Genomic DNA, 12,915 nt, shown 5'->3' on the forward strand with positions numbered 1-12,915 from the left:
ATTGGAGGAATGGGTTGCACGCCACAATAAAATTGATTGAAATGAATATATTGGGGGATCGGGTTGCACGCCGCAACAGAATTGAATATGAATATATTGTGGGAGCGGGTTGCACGCTTCAAAAGAAATTGATGGAAATAATAATTGGTTATGACTACTGAGTTGGTTTCAACTATTCAAATGAATTACCTGATTTATTTCTATTATTATTGTTATTACTATTATTACGTACAGGTTAATGTAAGTGACTTCCCTTAGCCTCGTCACTACTTCGTCGAGGTTAGGCTCAGCACTTACTAGTACATGGGGTCGGTTGTACTGATACTACACTCTGCACTTCTTGTGTAGATTTCGGAGTTGGTCCCAGCGGCGTATCATAGACTTGCTCGGATTTCAGCTACCCAGAGGAGACTTGAGGTATAACTGCACAGCGTCCGCAGTTCTGAAGTCCCAGTCTACTTTACTTTAGCTGTGTGGTTGCTTTCAAACAACTTTATTTTATTCAGACCCTTATTTGTATTATTCTAGAAGCTCGTGCGCTTGTGACACCAATTCTGGGATGGTATTTAGAGATCACTATTTTTATATATTATTCACTACATTTCAGACTTTACTTCCGCATTTGTTCCTTTATTATTAATTAATTTAAAATTGTTTTAAAATGGATAAAATTATTCTAACTTTGGTTTTCATAGCAAGTGAAATTTTAGGCGCCATCACGGTCCCGAAGTTGGGAATGTCGGATCATGACAGTTGGTATCAGAGCACTAGGTTACATAGGTCTCACGAGTCACGAGCAAACTTAGTAGAGTCTGAAGGATCGGTACGGAGACGTCTGCACTTATCTTTCAGAGGCTATGAAGTTTAGGAACAATATCACTTCTTTCTTATTCTGTCATGCGATTTTATTCTATTATCGATGATTGAACCATTCTACTCTTATTCTCTCACAGATGGTAAGAACACGTAATACATCTACCGATGGACAGGGACCAGAGCCCCCGGTGGAAACTATGGCGATGGGTAGAGGTCATGCTAAAGGCCAAGGCAGAGGTAGAACTCAGTCTAGAGCTCGAGCAACATCACCTGTTGTAGAACCTCAGGTGGGCCTTCAAGAGGGGGTTCCAATTCAGACTGTATCGGTTGGACCAGTCCAGGTTCCGGAAGGGTTCATAGTTACTCCAGTACTTTAGGACGCTCTAGTCCGTTTGGTGAGTCTTATGGAGGGCGTGGCCCAGAATGGTACATTTACAGTGGCATCAGCCGTCTCACAAGCTGGGGGAGGAGCACAAACTCCCACTATTCCCACTCTGGAACAGATGACTCCCCAGAATTAGGCTCCAGCAGTCCCGCCAGTTGGGGTAGTTCAGCTAGTTGTTGCGGCACAGACGTGTGGTAGGCCCGCCATGTATTTTGAGGCCTTATTAAGACTGGATAAGTTTACTAAGCTCTTTCCAGTTCACTTCAGTGGTACACCTTCTGAGGACCCACAGGATTATCTTGACCGCTGCCATGAGGTGCTGTGGAACATGGGTATAGTTGAGACCAATGGGGTTGATTTTGCTGTATTTCAGATGAAGGGTTCCGCCAACAAGCGGTTGAGAGATTATATATTGACCGGACCAGTTGGATTGCCTGCACTTAACTGGGAGCAGTTCTCTCAGCTATTTCTGGAGAAGTTCCTTCCTATCACACTGAAAGAGGATCACCGCAAGCAATTTGTGTGTCTACATCAGGGCAGTATGACTGTTACTCTATATGAGTCCCATTTTATAGATTTAGCCCGTCATGCTCTCCTTTTACTACCTACTGAGGAAGAGAGAGTGAGGAGGTTTATTGAGGGACTCACTCACCCTATCAAGCTTCAGATGGCCAAGGAGACCAGAAGTGAGATTTCCTTTCAGGCGGCTGTTAATATCGCGAGGAAGGTCGAGATGGTTCTTGCACATGAGAGATGGCTGAGGTATGATAAGAGGCCTCGTCAGTTCGGTGGTTTTAGTGGTGCCTCGCTTGGAGGCAGGGGTAATTTTGATAGGGGTCATCCTCCCAAACCGTTTTATTCAGCACTTCAGGCATCTCCCGGTGCTTCAGGGAGTCACGGTCCTATTATGCCTTACTCTAGGCAGCCGGCATTTAGTGCACATTCAGCTCCTATCAGTACACCACCACTCCAGAGTCACGACAGCGGTTATCCGGCCCGTTCGGGTCAGCTTCAGCTTCAGCAGCCACGACATCAGGGTGGGTGTTATGAGTGTGGGAGTATTGGTCACATTAGGAGGTATTGCCCTAGGTTGTCGAGTAACAGATCTCGGCAAGATTCTTGTGCCATCATACCGGCACCAGTTGCTTCACCGCCTACTCAGCCAGCTAGAGGTAGGGGTCAGACAAGTAGAGGTGGAGGTCAGGCCATTAGATGTGGAGGTCAGACCGTTAGAGGTGGAGGCTAGCAGTTAGAGGTCGTCCTAGAGACACAGTTTAGAGTGGTAGGGCCCAGCCCCGATTTTTTGCTTTTCCAGCTAGGCCTGAGGTCGAGTCATCTGATGCTGTGATCACAAGTATTATTCCAGTTTTCATAGAGATGCTTCAGTTCTATTTGATCCAAGATCTACTTATTCCTACGTGTCCTCCTATTTTACTTCATATTTGGTAATGCCTTATGATTCTCTGAGTGCTTCTGTGTGTGTATCTACACTGGTGGGAGACTCTATTGTAGTAGATCATGTCTATCATTTGTGTGTGGAAACTATTGGTAGTCTTGAGACTAGTGTGGATCTTCTACTTCTTGATATGGTAGATTTTTATGTCATCTTGGGTATGGATTGACTGTCACCTTATCATGCTATATTAGATTGTCATGCCAAGACAGTGACCCTAGCCATTTCGGGGTACCTCAGTTAGAGTGGAAAGGAACTCCTAGTCATTCTACTAGCAGGGTTATTTCTTATATGAAAGCTCGGTGTATGGTCGAGAAAGGGTGTCTAGCCTATTTGGCTTATATTCGCGATCCCGGTACAGATGTTCCTTCTATGGACTCAGTACCAATTGTTCGTGAATTTTCAGAAGTATTTCCTGCAGATTTGCAGGGGATGCCACCCGACAGAAATATTGACTTCTGTATTGATTTGGCTCCGGGCACTCAGCCCATTTCTATTCCACCATACCATATGGCCCCGTTGGAGTTGAAAGAATTGAAGGAGCAGTTACAAGACTTGCTTGATTAGGGATTCATTAGACCAGTGTCTCGCCCTGGGGTGCCCCAGTATTATTTGTTAAGAAGAAAGACGGTTCAATGCGCATGTGTATAGATTATCGACAGTTGAACAAAGCTACTATTAAGAACAAATATCCGCTGCCAAGAATTGATGATTTATTTGATCAGTTTCAGGGTGCCAAGGTATTTTCGAAGATCGATTTGAGGTCTAGTTACCATCAGTTGAAAATTAGGGCATTTGATGTCCCTAAGACAGCTTTTCGGACTCGGTATGGGTATTACGAATTCCCAGTGATGTCATTTGGGTTGACAAATACCCCAGCAACATTTATGGATTTGATGAATCGGGTGTTCAAGCCCTATTTGGATTTTTTTGTGGTTGTATTCATTGATGATATCTTGATTTACTCCAGTAGTCGAGAGGAGCATGAGCCGCATCTTCGGAGTGTGCTTCACACTGGAGAATAACCAGTTATATGCCAAATTTTTAAAATGTGAATTTTGGTTAGACTCAGTTGCCTTTTTGGGGCGTGTTGTATCGACAGAAGGCATAAATGTGGATCCTAAGAAGATTGAGTCTGTTCAGACCTACTTCAGTTACAGAGATTCAGAGTTTCCTGGGTTTGGCAGGTTATTATCGTTGGTTCATGGAAGGGTTTTCATCTATAGCAAGCCCATTGACCAGACTGACCCAAAATGGTGTCCCATTCAGATGGTCATATGAGTGTGAGTTGAGCTTTCAGAAGCTCAAGATTGCTTTGACTACAGCGCCAGTATTGGTATTACCCACAGGTTCAGGATCTTATACGGTATATTGTGATGCATCTCACATTGGGCTTGGTGCAGTACTAATGCAAGATGGCAGGGCGATTGCATACGCGTCACGATAATTGAAAGTTCACGAGAAGAATTATCTTGTTCATGACTTAGAATTGGCAGCCATTATTTATGCGCTGAAGATTTGGAGGCATTACCTCTACGGTGTCTCGTGTGAGGTATTTACTGATCATCGTAGCCTTCAGTATCTGTTCAAACAAAAAGATCTTAATTTGAGGTAGAGAAGATAGGTGGAATTGTTGAAAGACACCATTTTGTATCACCTCGGAAAGGCCAATGTAGTGGGCGATGCTTTGAGTAGAAAGGTTGTGAGTATGGGTAGTCTTGCGTATATTCTGGTTTGTGAGAGGCCATTAGCTGCAGATGTTTAGACTTTGGCTAATCAGTTCGTGAGGTTAGATATTTCAAAACCCAGTCGGATTCTAGCTTGCACAGTCGCTCAGTCTTTCTTATATGAGTGCATCAGAGAGAGACAGTATGATGATCCTCATTTACTTGTCCTTAAGGACACGGTGCGGCATGGTGATGCCAAACAGGTTGTTGTGGAGGAAGATGGAGTTCTGCGAATACAGGGTCGTATTCGTGTGCCTAATGTGGATGGGCTTCGTGAATTAATTCTGGAAGAGGCCCACAGTTTTAGGTATTCTATTCATCTAGGTACCGCAAAAATGTATCAATATTTGCGGCAACATTATTGCTGGAGGATAATGAAAAGGGATATAGTTTCATATGTAGCTCGGTGTCTGAATTGTCAGCAAGTTAAGTACGAGCATCAGAGACCTGGTGGTTTGCTTCAGAATTTAGAAATTCCTGAGTGGAAATGGGAGCGTATCACTATGGATTTTATAGTTGGGCTCCCACGGACTCAGAGAAAATTTGACTCACGTTGGGTCATTGTGGACAGGTTGACCAAGTTAGCACATTTCATTCCAGTGGCAGTCATCTATCCTTCAGAGAGGTTAGCTGAAATTTACATTCGTGAGATTTTCCGCCTTCATGGTGTGCCCGTGTCTATTATTTTAGATCGAGGTACGCAGTTTACCTCACACTTATGGAGGGTTGTACAACATGATTTAGGCACACAGATTGAGTTGAGTACAACATTTCATCCACAGACAGATGGACAGTCGGAGCGCACTATTGAGATATTGGAAGATATGCTTCGCGCTTGTGTTATAGACTTTGGAGGTTCTTGGGATCAATTCTTGTCACTTGCGGAGTTTGCTTATAATAATAGCTACCAGTCGAGCATTCAGATGGCTCCATATGAGGCATTATACGGAAGGCGATGTCGATCGCCAGTTGGTTGGTTTGAACCGGGAGAGGCTCGGTTGTTGGGCACCGATTTGGTACAGGATGCCTTGGATAAGGTCAAGGTTATTCAGGATTGACTTCGTACAACTTAGTCTAGGCAAAAGCATTATACCGACCGTAAAGTTCATTACATTGCATTCATGGTGGGAGAGAGAGTATTGCTCCGGGTTTCACGTATGAAGGGTGTAATGATATTCAGAAAGTGGAGCAAGTTGAGCCCTAGGTATATTGGACCCTTTGAAATTCTTGAAAGGGTGGGTGAAGTAGCCTACAGGCTTGCATTACCACCTAGTTTATCAGCGGTTCATCTGGTGTTCCATGTGTCTAAGCTCCGGAAATATTATGGTGATCCGTCCCATGTGTTAGATTTCAGCTCAGTCCAATTGGACAAAGATTTGACATATGAGGAGGAGCCGGTAGCTATTCTAGCCCGGCAAGTCCGACAGTTGAGGTCTAAGAGTTATCCTTTAGTTTAGGTGCAATTGAGAGGTCAATCGGTAGAAGCATCTAAATGGGAGTTTGATTCGGACATGCGGAGTAAATATCCACACCTTTTCACCATCTCAGGTACTTTTTCTAACTCCGTTCGAGGACGAACGTTTGTTTTAGAGGTGGAGAATGTAATGACCCAAAAGGTCATCTTTAAATTTAATAATTAATTATGTGTTCTAAGGCCTCGAAAGGCACTATTTATCATTCCTCGACTTGTGTGCGCAGTCCGTATATTTTTCCGGAAAGTTTTTATGTGAAAGAATGGATTAAAATGTGAAATAGAGCTTTAAAACTAAATTGAGTTGACTTTGGTCAATATTTTGAGCAAACAGACTCGGATCAGTATTTTGACAGTTCATGTAGGTCCGTATCATGATTTGGGACTTGGGCGTATACCCGAAATCAAATTCTGAGGTCCTTAGCACGAGATATGAAATTTTGATGAAAAATTAAAAGTTTGAAAATTTAATGATTTTAAGAATTTACTGATATTGGATTTATTGACACCAGGTCCGTATTTTGGTTCCGGAGCCCGTTATAGGTCCACTATAATATTTATGAATTGTTTGTCGAATTTGGTGAGAAACGGAGTTGAATTGACGTGATTCGGACGTTCGGTTGTAAAAATAGAAGTTTTAAAGTTTTCTTGAAAATTTTGCTTTGCTTTGATGCCCGATTCGTAATTCTAGGTGTTAAATTGGTATTTTGATCGCTCGAGCGAGTTCGTATGAGATATTTGGACTTGTGTGCATGTTTGGTCCCGAGGGCTCGGGTGAGTTTCGAATAGCCTACGGACCATTTGAACTTTTGAAAAATCTGGTATTTTCGAGTTCTGGTTTCCTTAATCGCGATCGCGTAGCTTGTTGAGCACTTATGAAAATTTGTACTATGCGATCGCATAGTATTGTACGCGATCGCACAGTTGAAAAAGCTAAGGCACCGCGAACGCGTGGGCAAAGTCATGTTCGCGAAGAAGGAATGAGGAAGAAGCAGAAGCACCAAATTTGTGCTACGCGATCGCACAAGTTAGTACGCGATCGCGTAAGGCTGAGAAAATGTGCTCTGCGATCGCATGTCCATTTACGCGATCGCGTAGAGTTAATAATCTGGGCAGCCAAAATGTGCTTCGCGATCGCAAAGAATTATCCGCGATCACGAAGAGTAAAATGGACTTGGGCAGAAGTTGTTCTACGCGATCGCGAACGAATTTTCGCGATCGCGATGAGTAAAAATCTAGGCAAACAGAACTTAAGTTCTGGAAATGGGATTTCGACCCATTTTCCACCATTTTCCATTTTGAGCTCGGGTAAGACAAATTTTGGGTGATTTTTACGGGAAAACATTGGGGTAAGTGTTACATATCCTATATTGATTATATTTCATGATTCCATACTCATTTATATCATGAATCCGTGAACTTATGGAAGAAAAATCAGATTTTTGTATAACTTTTCAAAAACGAAAATTTAAGATTTGAAGGTCCATTTGACGTCGGAATTTGATAATTTTTAAATGGTTGGACTCGTCTCGGAACGGGTGTTCGGATTTCGTAAAATTTTCCGAGATTTGAGACGTGGGCCCCACTGTCAATTTTAAAATGAATTTCGGATTTTATCCGGAAAATTAATAAATTCATATTGAATTAATTCCTACGATTTGTATTGAAGATATTAAATTATTTATGACTAGATTTAAGGATTTCAGACACTAATTCGCGAGGCAAGGGTGTATTGGAAACTTGAAATTTGGTTGCGAAGCGATGTAAGTGTCGTGGTTAACCTTGACTTGAGGGAATAGAACCCCTGAATTATTTGCTATGTGAATTTCATGTGCAACGATGTATAGGCAAGGTGACGAGTGCCTATACTTTGTCAATTTAATTGGTTGCTTAATTATTTAAACATCTTAAATTATTTTAAGGCATGAATTAATTGTTATAATAATTATTTTTCTCTTATTCTTTGTCAACTATTAATTCTTGAATTCCTGCAATAATTATTACATGCTTATTTGATTTATGTGTCTTAATTACTACTTGACATTTAGCATATTAAATATTAAACCGCCTATTTTCTCCCTGATTTCCATAATAAATTATTATTTATCATTTTTTGTTTCATAATTAAATCATAATTATTGTATACTTGTTGTCTTATAATTTCATATTAATTGTTACATTTATTGGAGCAATTTCTTTTATAAGAATTGGTAAATGAATATATTGGATGAGTGGGTTGTACGCTGCAACAAAATTGATTGAAATGAATATATTGGAGGATTGAGTTGCACGCCGCAACAGACTTATTTAAAAGTCCATATTGGGGGATCGAGTTGCACGCCGCAACAGACTTATTTTAAAGTTTATATTGGGGGATCGGGTTATACACCGCAACAGACTTATTCAAAAGTCTATATTGGAGGAGCGGGTTGCACGCCGCAACAGAATTGAATATGAATAAATTGTGAGAGCGGGTTGCACTCTACAACGAAAATTGATGAAAATAATAATTGATTATGACTGCTTAGTTGACTTCAACAGTTAAAATGAACTACCTGATTTATTTCTATTATTGTTGTTATTACTATTATTGCGTACATGTTAATGTAAGTGACCTGCCTTAGCCTCGTCACTACTTCGTCGAGGTTAGGCTCAACACTTACCAGTACATGGGGTCGGTTGTACTGATACTATACTCTGCACTTCTTGTGCAGATTTCGGAGTTGGTCCCAGCGGTGTATCATAGACTTACTCGGATTTCAGCTACCCAGAGGAGACTTGAGGTATAACTGCACATCGTCTGCAGTTCTGAAGTCCCCGTTAACTTTACTTTAGCTGTGTGGTTACTTTCAGGCAATTTTATTTTATTTAGACCCTTATTTGTATTATTCTAGAAGCTCGTGCACTTGTGATACCAATTCTGGGATGGTATTTAGATATCACTATTTTTATGGATTATTCACTACATTTCAGACTTTACTTCCGCATTTGTTCCTTTATTATTAATTAATTTAAAATTATTTTAAAATGGATAAAATTATTTTAACGTTGGCTTGCCTAGCAAGTGAAATGTTAGGCGCCATCACGGTCCCGAAGGTGAAAATTTCGGGTCGTGACACGTGAAGAAAGTTCTTTCCCCCATAGCTTGAAATCACCGGTGAAGATTTACACAACATGTTTGAGAAGAGAGATACTAATATTATTTTATGGTATTCCTATTTTTCCTATGATTACAGTGGTAATACTAATATTGTCTTCTTTTGCTTTGCATCTTTCTTCTGGATTTCATGGTGTTCCTATTTTCCTATGATTGCTGTGGTGATACTAATATTGTCTTCTTTCACTACAAGAAAATCACGTATTACATTGGGATTTTACTGGGGATTATATAGGAAAATTCGCAAGAAAATAAGTTTCCTACGGATTTTCCTTCCGAAAAGATTTCGATGGAAAAACATTCGTAGTTAATTATTACTTGCGAATTTTAAAAATCCACAGGTAAGTTACTTGGAAATTTTGAATCCGCATGTAAATTACCTAGGGTTTTAAATTCGCACGTAAATTACTTGCGGATTTTTCCATTGGAAATTCAAAATATTCGCATGAAATTTTGGTAAATCAATAATGAAACTTAGGAGTTTTCTTGTGGATTTTGATAGAGAAATAGCTGTAAGTAAATCTCCATGTAAATGGTCAAGTGTATGTGTCGAAATCTTTAGACGATAAATTAAAATTACTATCATATTATTTATATATATTTTATTAATTCAACTCTCCACATATATGTTTTTCGTATATACTATAATATATACCCCACGCTTAATATTATATTGCACCAACGATATATATTATTTTTACTCGTTCCTAACTAGTAGTTCCTCTAAATCTATATATAACTCAAGCCTTGAATATTCAGGCTCTCTTAATTTTTTTTACTGTTAGGATTATTACATTAATATAAACCACAAGCCAACCTTACAGCTAGAAAGCCCATTCTCACTTTCCAATGTAGTACTATTTACTTACTAATGCTTGCTTCTTATTTTATAGTTTTTATTTTTTTATTTTGTAAAAGGATACATTAATTAAGGATTCCGCAAAACAATGAAACACTCTTCTCCCAGTAATAGCAAATTATGTTCATATTACTTTTAAATTTAATATCTTTTTGTTATTTTTCTAAAATTCATTTATATTCTCGATTAACATATTAATTTCTTTTTTTACATAAAAATATATTAATTAACAAGAATTAAACACATTGTACATGATAATTAGTAAGAATTATTTTGCTAATCCTAATAAAGTATACGTGATTAAGCGATTTTAATAATGCTAAAACCTAATCAAGAGATGATGTTAGAAAGTAGAATCATAAGATCACTCAATTAAGTTTCAATACAATCTCAAACTGCATCATTTTATACAAAATATAATTAAATTTTATCTTATTAAATACATGTGAAATAAATGACAAACTTAAGATAGAAAGTTAATAAAAATTAGTTACATTTTTATAAATGTAACATAATTTTCACTGCTAAGAAATTAAATGTAAATATTTTTCAATCATTCAGTTACATTTAGTATATTTTTTGAAGATATTAGCTGAAATATGTCACATGTAGTTGTATCCTAGCTTTATCATGTCCTATATATTAGTGATATTAAATTTTTAATTCTTAAAATAACTAGCTTTGTGATAATTATTTTATTATTGAGTTCTTAATGCCTTATAATGTTCAATCCAAACATGTATACATCTATAAGTTTTATATAGGATCAACATTTTTACATTTACCTACACATAAATCGATAAAATATAATAGATAACATTAATTTCTACGGATATTTTTTACATATTAAGTTTTGTAACTTTTCGAAAGAATATAATTTTTAAATTTAAAATAATATCTTCTTAAAATTTCAAATAACATTTTAAAAAGTTTTCAAAAAATTTCAAACTTAAATATCTAGTTATAAAATCATCAGGTAAATTTTCAAGCATCATATATCGAATTAAAACAATAACAATAAAATTTCTATCTAAATCCTAACAACAAATCCCCAATCAAAATTGTATCATGAAGTACTCAAGTAAATTATCAAACAATAATTTTTGCCTAAATCCACACAAATAATCTCTAGTTAATTTCTTACGTAATAACATTTCTAGGTAACTCCCAAACTATATCACCAAGAATAAATTTCTAGCAAAATTACAATAATAAAATCTCTATGTAATTCCCCAAATAAGTAAATTCCCAAGAAAAATATTCTAACTAAAGTCACTTTGACAAAATCTCGAGGTAATTCCCCAAGGTAAGAATATTCCCAGGTAAATCCCAAGCAAATATCCCTAACTAAATCCGCAGCAATAACATCCCTAGGTAATTCCCCAGCTAAGAGAATTCCCAAGTAAGTTCCCAAGAAATAATTCCCGGCTAAATCCGCAACAACAATATCCCCAAGTAATTTCTCAAATAAGCAAATCCCCAGGTAAATCCCCAAAACAATATCCCCAACTAAATTCGCATGTTGCGTTACCTAGGGATTATCCTTCGGATTAACATAGGAATTTTTTTCGTTTTCTTTATTGGTTTACCTGCGAATTTTCTTACGGATATGTATTTGTCAATTCGTTTCCCCAGATAATTTACTAGGTAATATTTTGGCGCATAATGGCGCCAAAGTTACCTACGGATTTGCCTAGGAAAATATTTTTCGCAAGTCAAATATTTTAAATTTAGGATTTTTAATGTTTCTCATGAAAATCCGTAGGTATTATCTGCGAATAAAATTCTCATGTAATTAGTACTTTTCTTGTAGTGTTTTGTCCTTTTGTCTTTTTGTTTTCTTGAGCCAAGGGTCTTTCGGAAACAACCTCTCTACTCCTTCGGGGTAGGGGTAAGGTCTGCGTACACACTACCCTCTCTAGACCCCATTAGTGAAATTTTACTGGGTTATTGTTGTTGCTGTTATTGTTTTAGAAGAGAGAGAGAGAAAGAGGAGAGAGGAGAGAGAAGACAAGACATCTAAAAAAATGTATTTTCCTGGTCAGTGCTAGTTATGTTGCTATTACTTGGGTTTGCTACATTTTTCCAATTTTCTTATTTTCCCTGGAGTATATAAGATTCTATTGTTGCAGTTCTTTAGATTTAGATTTTCTAAACTGTTTATCTAGATTACCTGCTTTACATGTTTTATCTGCATCGATTTAATAGGATTTGAAGTATCTAGAAATAACTTGTCTATTATTTGACACATAGGATTTGCTTCTAGTTAATAACTATTTTTTAGCTAATGTACAACCTGCTATTTGAATACTTTAGGATATTGCCTATGGTTAATATATAAAATCAGTTTTTTTGCCTAAAATTTTGAACCTTTAGTTAATTAATATAACTTGAGAATTAGTTGCTACATGCCCCAATAGTTTGAGGTGCAGTCTGGTAAATTGAGAGATATATGAATGTCTTGCTGGAGATGAATAAACAATTTGCTTAGACCCTTTTTTTGGGCATGGGAGTGTTTAAAGACATTTATTGATAATGTGATGAATCGTATTGGGTTTTGTTTGCACGAATTTCACTAAGATTCACGTAAGTTAGTCTATCTCTACTATTTCCTATTTGAAGTATTCTGTACCCTTCTACAAAATGAGAGTGCCTGTGGATTTTGAAATTAAGAGTCACTTAGTTGGAAAGGAAAGGGAAAGAATGAAACAACGAATAAATAGCAGTATACAAGAGAGAAGTTTACATCAGCCCTTCCTTTTCTTTCCCACCCCTTTGAGAGAAGAAGAGAGAGAAAAGTTGGTGATTTGGTTATAGATTGCAATAATTAATTTGAGCCCAGAATTGTGCAGTACAAATTCATTTCTTTCCTTCTACCCTCCTGATAACACCACATATATTAAGTAATTTATGCTATAATAATGCAATTGAAAGGCTTTAACTATGTTGACAATGGAAAGAAAACTACAAGTAGAAAGAAAGCCGCAATTCATAGCAACTGGGAACTAGAACGTTTTCCAATCGCTTTCTGCTCACCTTGGGCCTGA

General features: G+C 37.7%; 1 protein-coding gene across 1 annotated transcript; it reads left to right on the plus strand.

Moving 5' to 3' along the window:
- Positions 1-1,529: 1,529 nt before the first annotated feature.
- On the plus strand, positions 1,530-12,915 carry LOC138896793 (uncharacterized). The gene is made up of 2 exons (XM_070182123.1): positions 1,530-2,022; positions 12,803-12,915. Exons 1-2 carry the CDS (start codon positions 1,530-1,532, stop codon positions 12,913-12,915), a joined length of 606 nt encoding a protein of 201 aa, XP_070038224.1.

This window comes from Nicotiana tomentosiformis, chromosome 8, assembly GCF_000390325.3.
Source record: "Nicotiana tomentosiformis chromosome 8, ASM39032v3, whole genome shotgun sequence".
NCBI classification, from domain to species: domain Eukaryota; kingdom Viridiplantae; phylum Streptophyta; class Magnoliopsida; order Solanales; family Solanaceae; genus Nicotiana; species Nicotiana tomentosiformis.